The following is a 15616-nucleotide window of genomic DNA, read 5'->3' as shown; positions in this document are numbered from 1 at the left end:
AAAAGATTTTGAAAACATTTTGAAAATTTGATTGATAATTTTCGAAAATTGAAAGTGGAAAAGAAATCAAGTGATTTTTGAAAAAGATTTTGAAATTAGAAATCAAAAAGATTTGATTGAAAAGTTATGGTTTAAAAAAAAAATGTGATTGAAAAGATATGATTTGAAAACAATTTTAACAGATATGATTTGAAAACAATTTGAAAAGATGTGATTTTAAAAAAAAAATTGATGACTTGCCTAACAAGAAAAGATATGATTCAAACATAAAACCTTCCTTAATAGAAAAGGCAAAAAATGTTCAATCAAATCTTTAATTGTTAGTAAGTATCTTTGAAAAAGGAAAGAAATTGATTTTGAAAATATTTGACTGAAAAGATATGATTTGAAAAAGATTTGGTTTTGAAAAACTTTGAAAACTTGAAAAAAAAAATTGATTTGAAAACAAAATCTTCCCCCTAGCACCATCCTGGCGTTAAACGCCCAGAATGGTATACATTCTGGCGTTTAACGCCCAAAATGCTACCTTTTTGGGCGTTAAACGCCCAACCAGGTACCCTGGCTGGCGTTTAAACGCCAGTCTGCCTTCTTCACTGGGCATTTTTGAATGCTCAGCTTTTTCTGTATAATTCCTCTGCAGTATGTTCTGAATCTTCAATTCTTTGTATTATTGACTTGAAAAGACACAAATTAAAAATATTTTTTGGATTTTTAATAATCAAAATGCAACAAGAATCAAATAACAATGCATGCAAGACACCAAACTTAGCAGTTTGTGTACTACTGACACTATATGAGACACATAAATACTCAAGCCAAAAGAATTCAAAGATCAAAACAAAGAAATATATGCATGGATTCGAAAAATGTAACAAAAACATGCATTTGACACCAAACTTAAGATGAGACTCTAGACTCAAGCAAGAAACATCAAATATTTTTGGTTTTTATGAATTTGTAAATTTTTTTTTGTGTTTTTCGAAAATTAAGTGGAAAAAGGTATCAAAATTCTTAATGAGAATTCCAGGAATCAGTGCAATGCTAGTCTAAGACTCCGGTCCAGGAATTAGACATGGCTTCACAGCCAGCCAAGCTTTCAAAGAAAGCTTCGGTCCAAAACACTAGACATGACCAAAGGTCAGCCAAGCCTTAGCAGATCACTGCTCCAAAAGCAAAATTGATGAAAATCAACAAGCTCTTGTGGTGATAAGTTGAAACCTCGGTCCAATCAGATTAGACATGGCTTCTCAGCCAGCCAGATTTCAACAAATCATCATGAAACTCTAGAATTCATCTTCAAGAATTTTGAAAAAAAATAAATACCTAATCTAAGCAACAAGATGAACCGTCAGTTGTCCAAACTAGAACAATCCCAGGCATTGTTACCAAAAGCTTGCTCAAAACTTGAACAATCCCCGGCAACGGCGCCAAAAACTTGGTGGCGCGAAATTGTGAACAATACTTTTCACAACTCTCATAATCCCTGGTCATGAACTCCAAAAACTTGGTGGTTCAATTCCATGGCATTACACAACTTCGCACAACTAACCAGCAAGTGCACTGGGTCGTCCAAGTAATACCTTACGTGAGTAAGGGTCGATCCCACGGAGATTGTTAGCATTGAAGCAAGCTATGGTCATCTTGTAAATCTTAGTCAGGCAAACTCAAACATATATGATGATAAACGAAAATAATATAAAAGATAAAGATAGTGATACTTATGCATATCATTGGTGTAAGAGCTTCAGACAAGCGTATGAAGATGCCTTCCCTTCCGTCTCTCTGCTTTCCTACTGCCTTCATCCAATCCTTCTTACTCCTTTCCATGGCAAGCTCGTGTAGGGTTTCACTGTTGTCAGCAGCTACCTCCCATCCTCGCAGTGAAAGCTAATGCACGCACTCTGTCACAGTACTGCCAATCACCGGTTTGGTTCCCTCCCCTACCGGAATAGAATCCCTCTTTTGCGTCTGTCACTAACGCCCAGTAGGTTACAGGTTTGAAGCACGTCACAGTCATTCAATCATTGAATCCTACTCAGAATACCACAGACAAGGTTAGACCTTCCGGATTCTCTTGAATGCTGCCATCAAGTCCTGCCTATACCACGAAGATTCCGATTAAAGAATCCAAGAGATATTCACTGAGCCTCAGATGCTTGTAGAACAAGAATGGTTGTCAGTCACCTTGTTCATGAGTGAGAATGGTGATGGGCGTCAATCATCACCTTCATCAAGTTGAAGAACAAGTGATATCTTGGACAAAGAACAAGTGGAATTGAATGGAAGAACAATAGTAATTGCATTAATACTCGAGGTACAGCAGAGCTCCACACCTTAATCTATGGTGTGTAGAAACTCCACCGTTGAAAATACATAAGAACAGGGTCTAGGCATGGCCGAATGGCCAGCCTCCCAAAGGTCTAAGATAGCATAAAACAGAGATAGCTACCAAAAGTCTCTCAAATACAATAGTAAAAGGTCCTACTTATAGATAACTAGTACATAGATGAGTAAATGACATAAAAATCCACTTTCGGGCCCACTTGGTGTGTGCTTGGGCTGAGCAATGAAGCTTTTTCGTGTAGAGACTCTCCTTGGAGTTAAACGCCAGCTTTAGTGCCAGTTTGGGCGTTTAACTCCCAATTAGGTGCCAGTTCCGGCGTTTAACGCTGGAATTTCTTGAGGTGACTTTGAACGCCGGTTTGGGCCATCAAATCTTGGGCAAAGTATGGACTATTATATATTGCTGGAAAGCCCAGGATGTCTACTTTCCAACGCCGTTAAGAGCGCGCCAATTGGGCTTCTGTAGCTCCAGAAAATCCACTTCGAGTGCAGGGAGGTCAGAGTCCAACAGCATCTGCAGTCCTTTTGAGTCTCTGGATCAGATTTTTGCTCAGGTCCCTCAATTTCAGCCAGAAAATACCTGAAATCACAGAAAAACACACAAACTCATAGTAAAGTCCAGAAAAGTGAATTTTAATTAAAAACTAATAAAAATATAATAAAAACTAACTAAATCATAACAAAAACATACTAAAAACAATGCCAAAAAGTATATAAATTATCCGCTCATCAACTAACACTAAGCAAGTTATGTTTCAAACCATGTACAAGAAGGACATCATTTATACAAGATGAGAGATTTTTACCCACTTTCCCAACAGCAACTATTTTTCCTTTTGCATCATCACCGAATGTGACAAATCCTCCATCATATTCATCAAGCTTTATGAAGAAGGCTGTCTTTCCGGTCATATGCCTAGAGCATCCGCTATCCATGTACCATGTGTTCTCTTTTCTTTTGGATGCTAGGCACACCTGCAAAACAATGCTTAAGAACCCTTAGGTATCCAAATCCTTTTGGATCCTTTAACGTTAAACCATCTTCTATGTCCTAAGCCATTGTAATCAAAAACAACTTTACAAACTTTGTCACCAATCATTCTTTCACCAAAGAAACATTGGATGGGAAAGTGTCCATTCCGATTGCATAGTCTACAAAATCTTGGAGTTGCTGTTTTGTTAAAACAAGTTGGGTCTTGATACTTTGCATCATTTGAAGATGAAGCAATGTTTTCAAAATGTGATTTTTCAGATTTATAAAAGCCCAAACCAGCTTTATCATAAAGAGGTTTCTGACTAGCCAAGATTTGATTTAAATTTTCAGAACTTTGGGTGAACTTGGCTAAGTCTTCTTTAAGTCTGTTAACCTCTTTAAGCAACTCTTCATTTTGCTTAAAACAATTCACATATGCAAGAACTGAATGGTCACTTTCACAACTTTTAATTTGGGCTCTTAACTGCTTATTCTCTTCAACAAGATCACAAACAGTTTCGGCCTCTCTCACTTTTTCTTTTAGAAAACTGTTTTCAGCTTGAAGAATGGTGACTTGTTGTTCGAGTTCTTGATTTTCCAGCAAAAAGCATCTTATTTTTTCAGAAAGGTGGTCTATCATAAGATGAAGATCTTCAGTGTTAGGGTTATGAAAGACTACCTGAGTTACATGATCTGCCATAAGGCACTGTTGGGACTTGGTTTCTGATTTTTCATCATCATCATCTGAGTCATTTTCCAACTCTTCCCATGAAGCCATTAGTCCTTTCTTCTTTCCTTTTCTTGGCTTTTCTTCCTTCTTCAACTTGGGACAGTCAGATTTGAAGTGCCCCATTTCCTTGCAGTTGAAACAGGTTACCTTGCTAAGATCCTTTCTTGTCCTTCTTGAGCTGCCGCCTTTGCCTTTGAGCTTTGCCATTTTCCTGAATTTTTTTGCAAACAACACAAACTCATTTTCAGAAGAGTTATCACTGGATTCATCATCCAGAGGGTTAGTCACAGAAGTAAATGCAATTCCTTTCTTTTTTGAATCCTTTTTCAAATAGGAGTTTTCAAAAGCAAGTAAGTTTCCTCTCAAATCATCAAGTGTCATGGAATCTAAGTTACTACTATCAGAAATAATTAGGGCTTTTGTTTCCCACTCTTTTGTGAGACACCTCAACACTCTTCTCACTAGCACAGATTCTGAATGTGTGATTCCAAGAGCATCTAAGCCAATAGTAATAGCATTGAACCGTTCAAACAGTTCATCGATGGTCTCTCCTTCCTTCATTGTAAACATTTCATATTCCCTGTTTAACATGTCTGTCCGAGTCTTTTTTACAATGGTAGTTCCTTCATGAGTGATTTGCAACTTGTCCCAGATTTCCTTTGCCGTTGTGCATCGTGATACTCGTCGGTACTCCTCAAAGCTGATAACACAATTGAGCAGATTGGTTGCCTTGGCATTTAATTCCACCTTCTTCCTATCTTCCTCGGTCCAGCTTGCTTCTGGTTTAAGAGAGGTTACTCCTTGAGCATTTGTGGTAGTAGGAAATTTAGGACCTTCCAAGATGATCTTCCAAAGTCTGTAATCTACAGCTTGTACAAATATCTTCATCCTCTCCTTCCAATAGGTATAATTTTTCCCATTGAAAAGAGGAGGTCTGTTGCTTGATTGTCCTTCGGTCAGATTATAAGACACCACATTTGCGCCACTGTTTTCCGCCATTAGGATCTTTACTCCAAGCTGCAAAGCTTGATCTCTTTGAGACCAAGCTCTGATACCAATTGATGGTTTCAGTGGCTAAGAGAAGGGGGGGTTGAATCTTAGCCACTTTTTGCTTGCTGACACTTGCTGGACTTTAGATGAGACTTTTATGTTTTATCTCGTCCCTAGTCAAGAGACATTTTCATTTTGTCTCGTCACTTGGCATGAGACATTTTTGATGTTGCATCTTGAACAATAAATACAGAATTGAAGTAGGAGAGAGAGAGAGAAGATAACACCCAGATATATCCTGGTTCAGCTGCTAAGTGCAGTGCAGCCTACATCCAGTCTCCATCACAACAATGATGGAATTTCTCTATAATCATCCAGATTACAACTTGTAAAGTGCTAACCCAACTTACAAGGGGATTCCCACAGAATCATGAAACACAACACAGATGTACAAAGGAACTCTAAGACATCTATGGCTTTTTCTTTTAATTTTGCACTCTCTGCCTTTTTCCGCTCTATGGCTTTTTCTTACAAACCTCACTGTTTGCCTTTTTCCATGAGACTCAAGACATGACAAAATTAAACAGAAAAATACAAAACAGAAAACATTGAAGGAGAAGAGAACTGCTAGCTTAGGTAGCTCTGAGAACACTGTGCCTTGCACTCTCAAATCTTACTCCTTGAATCAAACCATGACTGTTCACCTCTTTTATAGAGAAGTGAAGCCTTCACGGTTTGACACACAAACCCGAGCTCAGCTTCCTTTCCTTCAACAAAAACCGGTTCGGCCACACAGAGAGAAGAGGTAACTCATGCAAAAACCAACATGCAAATACCTCTAGTCCTTCCTTGGTCACCACTCTTCATCAATCCGAGCGCTCCATCCTTGGCTTCCTCTCCAAGATGGATTTCTGGCCCTTGATGCTTCATGATGATGATGACTTCATCTGCTTCAATCTCTGCCTTCAACCATCACTTCGCCACTCTAGCTACTCCCTGTGGTGGTTGATCAGAATCAAAGACAAGCCATGCCTCCAAGATCTTTCTGCTGGCCGAATCTTCTTCTTTCTTTTTTTGAGCATGAAGAAGCCAGGATCTCATCACAAAATCTTACCATAAGTGATGCAGATCTTAGCCACAGCATACTTTTCTTTTTCTTTTTCATGCCATCAACTTGATGGTCTTCAACCTTGCTTTTCTTTCCTTTAGATAGCACCATGTAGCTTCCATGGTTTCCTGTGTATTAACCGAAGAGATAAGCAAATGTGAGAGAGAGAAGAGAGAGAAATTTGAACTCAAACTAATGGGTAATGGCACAATGAAATTAAAGTTCCACTTCCCTAGCTTAGAGTAGCGTGTATCATCGTAATAGCCATCAAATCAATCTTCTCTCTCTTTCTTATGTTTCCAATGCATTAATTACATTTGAAATCCTTCAAAATAATGAAGTGGAATCCGTTGGAAGCATTTAGTTATTTCCTTTGCTTCATGGATTCGAATAGTGCATGGAAACATTCATCAATATTGGGCTTGGTAGCTATAGGTTTCAATTTGGCCCATAATCATTTTCCTTTTGGATCATAGTATGTATAGAACACATTGGGCTATTGAAATTTTGGCCCACTAAAAGCATTTGCTTTCCTGGTAATTTATGGATCAAGCATTGATCACATAAGAAAGCATTCACTTGGGCCTGCATCAATAATATTCATTCTGGCCCAAATAAAACCTGCATTACAAAATTAATTTAATTAATATTAAATCCAAAATTAATTTTGCAATTAATTATATTAATAATGTTTAGTCATCACAAATATTAGTTTAGAGTTTTCCAAACTCATCAGACCGTTAGAAAGATTTAATTATTAAAAAGGACCTTTAATACTAAAATTATTAAGAAGGACCAAATATTTTTATAATATTTAAGAAAACGAATCAAATCTTTTTATAATATTTAACAAAACAAATCAAATCTTTTTGTAAGGAGATAAATATATCTTTAATTATTTTTTATAATTTTTATGTTGATAAATTTTATTTCTCTTAAAATTTTAGTAATTTTTATTAATTATTTATTTATTTTTATTTATTTTTTTATTTTTATAATCTTTACCTAACGAGAAAAAAAGACAAAGGATCATAAAGTAATAAATAAATAATAAAAATTACCAAAATTTTAGAAAAAATAAAAATTTTTAAGATAAAAATTATAAAAAATAAATAAAAAAATAGTTAAGAATCAATATTTTAATAATTAAATCTCCTTAATAATCTTTTAGAGTAATTCTTTTTAAATTAATTAACTAATTAATTCCAAGTGAATATTCATAAATATCTATATAACATTGTAAATCAAATAGCATATATTAAAGATTATACAAAATATTCATGTTCATGTTCATGTAAAAATTGTTTTCTTGATTCTTATGAAATTATGTAGTGTTGAGTTCTTTCTAGATAGGTAGGCATAAAGTTTAGAACTAGAGAAGCTCTGATATCATGCTTTAGATTATAGTATACAAAATTTCTTGTAAAATAATCAAAAAGCTACTTAATCTTCTTGGCCTTCACTAATCATGCTCTAATACCTAAAAGCATACTCAAAACACAATCAAATCATAATTTTTGTCTTCTTTTGCGGCAAATCAAACACAGAACTCCCAATGTGCTACTTCCAAATTGCTTTCCAAGTGGCAGAATGGTTTGGTTTAATGGCTTTGCTTTTCTTTCTTTTGTTTGTACCAGAAATAAAGGTTACACTGCTTTGGTATATCTTTGGCCAAGAAAGTTAAATTCTTTTTTCTTTGTTATTTGCCATTCCTTGACATGAAGTGGAACTTTTGAGGTCATATCCTTCATAAAGTAGTGTTAATTATTTCAAATCAGGTCATGCATGATTCAATTTCTTTAACCATTGATAATCATTTCTTGCCTTCCTAGAGTTGCTTTTATGTTTAGGCTTTTATAGCCACCCCACAGTGAATGATTGTCATAACCAAAATTTGTTATGGTATTCTCTGTTAATTTATCAGCAATGATTTAGATACTTAAATGGTTATATGATAATTGCAGTTCAATTAACACTATTTTGAATTGCAATCATTCAACATCTTTGCAGAATGTCATTTTTTTTATTAATTATCTAGTCAAAAACTGAAAAGTGAAAGAAAAAGAATAACTTTGTATAGATCAATATCAGCCAATACAATCAAAAACCATGAACATAAGTCGAGCAAGGGGCATAGTTTTTCCAGTCAATTGGCTTGGGTTAAAAGTAAAAACTATTTTCATCAGTAACTTCATTGTTTTGGTCAGACAAATCTAGGCCTGAAAGATCTCGAGATAGCACCCTTTCAAGATCTTCATACTCACCTTGTGATGGTGATACTTCAGTTCTATCAACACTTGTAGGAAGGATATTAGAATTAGTATTTTCTTCTTCCTTTTCAAGTAAAGTCTGAGCATCACTAGAATTAGAAAGCTGAACATGAGCAGAATCTAACTGTACATCACGTATTGAAGCATTTGTTATCATCAAGAGTTCCTGCCAGTGTCACTAGCCTATCATTCAGTCCGTAATAATTATTATCCTGAGGAGATATCTTAATTCCAGCCTGAGATTCTTCAATGAATGACCTGACCAAAGGCAAGAATTTATGCTCTAAGCTTTCATCACCAATTATGTGTAATTTAAAAACAAAGAGAAAGGGTCCTACAATTAAGAACCCTCTCTTTTCTGACATAATTTAGGGGGAGCAAGGGGAAATAAAAGTTGGAACACCAAAGAACCACATGAAATCACAATACACCCAGAATCATAAATTAAGACATAGTAGTATGATAGTATCAACAACTACTTTTATCTGTACATATTTCAAAAAATTGTAAATAGATAACTTAATGAGGAAAAGCAATAATACCTAATGGTAGCACCTCCCTTGCCAATTATATCACCACAAGAACCATTTGGAACGATGAGTCTCACTTTTGTTTTTGGCTCAGCATCATTTTCATCCTCACTTTGAAGCTAATGACACAAGGTAAATAACTTTCAGGAAAATAGGAAATTGTAATACATGTTTTCATTTTCTTCATTACCAATCAAATTGACATCATAAATTACCTCACTGAGCAACTTAGACAGAATAAGTTCAACAGCTCTTAGGATTTCATTTATTCCACCAGATACCATGATAATCCTATCAGTAGTCCCAGGAAAGAATTCATGGTTGTGTGATAACTGGATTCGTGCCCCAGATTGTGACTGAAAATCAGTGATGGTTGAACCACCCTTTCCAATAACAGAACCAGCTGCAGAGTTTGATACAAGAAACCTAACATATGTTGGCTTCTCTTCAGAATCTGCAAGTGATCAACATAATGTCATATAATATTAAATAAATAAACAATTAAGACATTTACATATTTACAAATAAGAGTATAACTTTTGGATGCAACAAGACAGAATAATTATTGAACATAATTTTAAGCTTCAATTGACCAGATTCTATATATGAAACAACTTGCCTCATCTTATGAGGGAAAAAAAATAATTCTTCCCTTCAACTATCACTATGTACAAAATCATTGCAAAAAATTCAAAACTACATCCCACTTGCATAATGAGAATAATAAAAGGAAACCAAATCTTCAATCAACGTTAGCCAAAATAATAACAACCAGGACCAGAATATCCGGTTTATTAAAGAAAAAGTTGAGCTAAAAATAAATGAATAAACCTAGAGAATTTTCGAACACTTATGTTAAGGGTATACAATACTGCCTAGTAAAAGTTAGTTCCAGTTGTATGCTAAATCGGTAATGAGATGCCGAAAGTGGCCTAACTAGATTCAAACCAAAAGAGATCCAAATTTGACCAAAATGGAGTATATTTAGGAAACCTTCATTAGCTCCCTCGAAATTTAAACTTAAATGAATGAAAACAAAATGAGCAAAGGAACAAAAATTAAATGAATAAACAAATAAATAAATAAGCTCTCCTAGTTTCTGCCATCAATAAAAGTTGGTAAGCAACAACATATTATCTTTTTATGCAACTGAATATAAGCATATCCACTGAAATCTAAAGACCAAAGCAGAGAGATAACAAATAAGTAAAACCCAAAATCACATCCACTCAAAACCTAAGAGAACATGTGATAATGACATTGAAGAAATATTAAACCAAATATAAGATTGATAATGACAATCAACAAAGAATTAAATAGCAAGTATTTCCTTCTTTCATCGCTGTCTTAGTTCCTTAAAACTCTCTAATTTGCTCATCAATTTTACAGTGATAAACTAAAAGTCATTACGAGAGACAAAAATCTGTTTAGTCAAGAAGGTAAAAACAATACAAATTTAAGCTAGATAAGTAACAAGGATCAAATTCTTTGTAACATTACATGCATATTTAAACCAAATGCCTATTTCTGCTATTGATTACTAGGAAAGAGTTAAAACAGTACTATTAATTTGGTTTCAACTTTCAATAGGCATGCAGCTTTTCAATTTTCTTCTGAGTTTTATAAAAATGATTTGTAACATGGTCTATGAATTATAATTAGCCAAACTTCAAAGATTTAGAATTGTATTACTAATTATGATATAAATGAAACACTCGTATATGAAATAACATCAAATAGCGTGCTATGGTGAATCATAATAGATGCAGTGAAAAATCAAGAATCAAGAATCAAAAATCAAAGAACAGAATCAAGTCAAGTACAGAACAGGAAAAAATAGAAGCATTAAAAAATCATAACAATAATCAAGAATCAAGAATAGCAACCAAGAGAATATTAGAGAATTGCAGAAAATATGCCAACCAAGAATCAAGAAATTTAAAAATCATAACTAAAATCAAGTACTACAATACTTAGTAGTTAAGTTAGAGTGGTGATATCACTCAGATGCATGTCAATAAAAAATAAAGAACACATAAAAAAGCAACACAGCAACACACAAAAATAGCAACACAGCAGAACTAGAGCTCATTAGTAATCAAATAATCATTCAATAAAAGTTAAAACACAAAACATTCAAATATTCAGTAATCAAATAATCATTGAAAATGACATAAATAAAAAACGCAGAAGAAGTTAGCAGTGAACTGACCGTCGAAGTCTAAGGTTTTTTTCTTGGTTGAGCTTCTGCTCTCTGAACTCGAAGGAAGGAAACTAGAATGGAGATGGGTTTTTCTTCTGAGCAGTCTGCGAAGAGAGGGGGCAGAATCGTGACGGAGATAGAAGCCAGGCGATGAACACAACTCAGAAGACGGTGGTGGGTTGGAAGAATCTGCGACGACCAGACGAAGACGATGGTGACTGAGCGCCCGACGGATGGCGGCAGGAGCGCGATGGAGCAGATGAATACCAGAAACTGACGCGCCGAGGTCGAGGAAGAAGAAGCTGCGATTCTTGAAGGAGGAAGAAGCACGGACGACCAGACGACGATGGTAGTGCCTGAGAGTGACGGACGGCGGCAGTCTTTGCTGCGGTGGTGGAGAAGCTAGGGTTTCTGTTTCAACTTCCTTTTTTGATTTGGGGAGAAGCTGTTAAGATAGGGGTATTTAAAGGGTATTTTTGTCTAATCAAATAAAGGAAAGATGTTTAAGTCTTTTTATAAAATTAAATAAATAAATATTTTTTATCTTTATTTAATTAAAAGGTTGTTTTAGTAAAAGTGATGATATATTATATATTTAAAAAAAAATTAAATGCTGACGTAGAAAATAAATTCCACATGTCTTATTATTTTTTGTCCATATTTTAAACGTATCGGTACGTATGAATTTATCATAACAAACACCTTAATTTTATTTAGTAAAACTAGAAAATTAAATTCTAAAGTTATTAACCCGTGACATTTACGTGCAGAGAGTGGAAAAGGAATCCAAGTAAAAACATCAACACAACGCAGCCTCCTCCTCTCGTCTCTCACTCACTCGCTTTTTTCTTGCCCGCCACCACCACGATCATCACGCAATGAACATCTCACACCTTACACTGGATTCCCACACGCTCTTCAACCCTCAACGCCCTTCATTCTCCTTTCTCCGTTGCACATCTCGAAACGTCGTCGTATGCTCATCCAAGTCCGTAGCCCCTCCTTCTCTTCCGCCCAAGCTCGCCACCGCCCAATCCTCCGACGGTCGAATCGGGTCTCTCAGTCAGGTCTCTGGCGTCTTGGGTTGCCAATGGGGCGATGAGGGCAAAGGCAAGCTCGTCGACATCTTAGCTCAACACTTCGAGGTCGTTGCTCGTTGTCAGGTACTACTCCCTCTCTTATTCCTCTCAAAGTTCCTTCCTTCTTCCCTTTTTATCCCTCTTCGCTATCACACAAATCGTGAATAATTCTGGAAACTCGGTGAAATTGATATATGCTGAAGTTGTATTGGTGGTGTTGGATATTCTAAATGAAAAAATAGTGTTCTTTTTTTCTCTTAAAAAGTGTTTTGTTTGTTTATTTTGGTTTTTGGTGGTGGAATCGTTTCACTCGGTGCAAAGATAGTTGTTAAATTATTGTGTGGTTGATTTTGCTCTGTTCTGGTGGTTGTTGCGACAGTGTAATCGAAGCTGTGTAATTGAAGCTGTTTCTGCTTGATAAACCCACTTGCTAGCTAAATAGAACTGAATGAATCATTGCGTTGCCTAAAACTTTTGAAATGATTTAAGTTTCTGTAAATTTGGTTGGTAAGATAAGGAGAGTGAATGAACACTTTTGTTGTTTTGCATGCTTGCTCAGTAGAAGCTACCCTGTTGAATTTTGATGGTCTGTTGTAATATTTGGTCTCACTAGGTGTTGCTAATCACTATTATTTTGCGGAGATAATAACCAAAATTACCTTATTTAATTTAACATGTATATTTTATGCATGTAACATCTATAATTACATCTAATATTATTCAATTATTCTAGCAATAAATTAAGAGATGCAAAATAAGATAATTTTGGGCTGATTTTCTATTGCCTTCCAAATATTTTTGTTATATTGCTCTGATAATTTGTGATTATGTTTTATCAGGGTGGAGCTAATGCTGGGCATACCATTTACAATGCAGAAGGAAAGAAGTTTGCTCTTCATCTTGTTCCTTCTGGTATTCTTAACGAGGATACCCTTTGTGTTATTGGGAATGGAGTTGTGGTGCATCTTCCGGGGCTCTTTAAGGAAATTGATGGCCTTGAATCGAGTGGGGTCTCTTGCCAGGGGAGGATTTTGATATCTGATCGTGCTCACTTGTTGTTTGATTTCCACCAAGAAGTTGATGGGTTAAGGGAAGCCGAACTTGCTAAATCTTTCATTGGCACGACCAAGAGAGGCATTGGGCCATGCTACGCTAGCAAGGCTAACCGTAATGGTATTAGGGTAAGTGATTTGAGGCACATGGATACTTTCCCGCAGAAGCTTGATCTTGTGTTATCAGATGCAGCATCAAGGTTCAAAGATTTTAAGTATGGTCCAGAAATGCTCAAGGAAGAAGTAGAAAAGTACAAGAGATATGCTGAGAGGCTGGAACCATTTATTGCAGATACTGTGCATGTCATGAATGATGCTATAACACAAAAGAAGAAGATTTTGGTTGAAGGAGGTCAAGCAACCATGTTGGACATTGATTTTGGAACTTATCCATTTGTTACGTCGTCTAGCCCGTCAGCTGGTGGGATATGCACTGGTCTTGGTATTGCTCCAAGAGTTGTTGGTGACTTAATAGGAGTGGTATGTGGATGTTTATCTTATGTTGAAGTTATTACATTACAAAACACCTCTTTTTTAAGTTCAAACAAGCGCACTTAATGTTGCAATTTAAGCTTAATCGACACCTGTGGAATGGTTTCTTTAAGTTTTATTTTGAAATTTGCAGGTGAAAGCGTACACTACAAGAGTTGGTTCTGGTCCCTTTCCAACAGAAATTTTGGGTCCAGGGGGTGATCTCCTTAGATTTGCTGGGCAAGAGTTTGGTACAACTACTGGTCGTCCTCGACGATGTGGTTGGCTTGATGTAGTTGCGCTGAAATACTCCTGCCAGATCAATGGTTTTTCATCGTTGAATCTCACTAAGCTAGATGTTTTATCAGATCTTGATGAGATAAAGTTAGGAGTCTCTTATAAACATGCTGATGGTACACCAGTCAAATCATTCCCTTCAGATCTTCGTCTTCTTGAGCAATTGGAGGTAGACTTCATCTATCTTTGTTCCTCTATGGCTGCACATTCCTGTTTTCTTTTGTTTCATGTTATTATTTATAAACTAACACAACTCTTAATGTGAAGTTGTAAGGTTCATGAACGATAGATGTGGTTTATTATTGCCTTGGAATTTGAAATGTATTTTCTTATAATTATTTATCTTAATGTTGCAGGTGGACTATGAAACACTTGCTGGATGGAAATCTGACATCTCTAAGATCAGAAAATATTCTGACCTTCCGAAGGTTGCCCAGCAGTATGTGGAAAGGATAGAAGAACTTGTTGGTGTCCCCATTCACTACATTGGTGTTGGGCCAGGACGCGACGCCCTCATATTCAAGTGATCTATTACTCATTCCTCAGATGTCACAGTTGTGCTTTCATGCTTCTAAAGGCAAATTGAGGTTTTTTTGTGGAAGAAGTAACTTATTCCCTCCAACTTTTGGAGGTTTGGGATGAAACATATTCATAGTGACTAGTGAGGATTTGCCTAATTGATGTATTATTCTGTTATCTATAAGCAGTGGTATTGTTAGATTTCTGCAGTAATTTGATATGGGGGATTTACCGTATAATTTTGCAGTTCTTGCAGGAATGCTGAGTAGTTAAAGTAGTATATGAATTTAGCTATATGGGAATAACCGAATAATATTTGTCCTTGCCTATGATTCATCTAGCAGAAATAATGTTGTACTTTTAACAACACCAGGGACTTTTCATTCTCGATAGGTTCTCCATAGTTTCAGTGTTGTGATCTTGTTACATCTGGTGTGTTTTCGGTTATCAGTTATCACTTACCACTGGTTTCACTTGTTTCAATTTTAGGAGTGAGGAACGAAAAATTTAAATTCCTTGAAAGGGTGAAGTATATTTTTTGTCTCTAAAATTTGGTAAAAGTTTTAAAAATACTTTTAAGTCTTATTTTGTTTCAATTTTGTTCTCGAAGATTTTGATTTGCATCAAATATATTGTTGACAGTTAAATTTTTAAAAAATTTAAAACCAATCTAACAATAATGCATGATATTATGCTTAATTTGCTTGTGATGAGAGTTATTTTTATGAAATTGTTGTTGAATTGGTTTTAAATTTTTTGAAAAATTAACCTTCACAGATATATTTGATGCAAATTAAAATTTTTTTGAACAAAATTAAAACAAAATAAAACTTAAGAATATTTTTAAAATTTTTGTCAAACTTTAAAAACAAAAAATATACTTTACCCTTCTTAAAAAGTATAAAATACAGTGTTATCAAACATATAACACTTTGTCTACGTTAATTTCTACCTTCAATGAGCAGCAAAACATCTTTGCTACAAGGGGCAATAAAAACAAAGTAAGGAGACAGTTGTATGTGAGATGTAGATGAATGATAGAAGATGTGTG

General features: G+C 35.3%; 2 protein-coding genes across 2 annotated transcripts; one reads left to right on the top strand and one right to left on the bottom strand.

Moving 5' to 3' along the window:
• Nucleotides 1-8181: 8181 nt before the first annotated feature.
• LOC130975399 (uncharacterized) lies at nucleotides 8182-11907 on the bottom strand. The gene is made up of 5 exons (XM_057900200.1): nucleotides 11899-11907; nucleotides 11157-11592; nucleotides 9160-9398; nucleotides 8957-9063; nucleotides 8182-8672 (listed from the first exon to the last, which is right to left on the bottom strand). Exons 1-5 carry the CDS (start codon nucleotides 11905-11907, stop codon nucleotides 8546-8548), a joined length of 918 nt encoding a protein of 305 aa, XP_057756183.1. The 3' UTR covers nucleotides 8182-8545.
• A 10-nt stretch (nucleotides 11908-11917) lies between these two features.
• On the top strand, nucleotides 11918-14932 carry LOC130974090 (adenylosuccinate synthetase 2, chloroplastic-like). The gene is made up of 4 exons (XM_057898843.1): nucleotides 11918-12310; nucleotides 13066-13758; nucleotides 13904-14215; nucleotides 14403-14932. The coding sequence occupies exons 1-4, from the start codon at nucleotides 12026-12028 to the stop codon at nucleotides 14571-14573; spliced, it is 1461 nt and encodes a 486-aa protein (XP_057754826.1). The 5' UTR covers nucleotides 11918-12025; the 3' UTR covers nucleotides 14574-14932.
• Nucleotides 14933-15616: the final 684 nt, after the last annotated feature.

Source organism: Arachis stenosperma, chromosome 4 (assembly GCF_014773155.1).
Source record: "Arachis stenosperma cultivar V10309 chromosome 4, arast.V10309.gnm1.PFL2, whole genome shotgun sequence".
NCBI lineage: Eukaryota > Viridiplantae > Streptophyta > Magnoliopsida > Fabales > Fabaceae > Arachis > Arachis stenosperma.
Note: the sequence above shows the minus strand (reverse complement) of the source record. Positions and strands in the feature narration are given on the sequence as shown.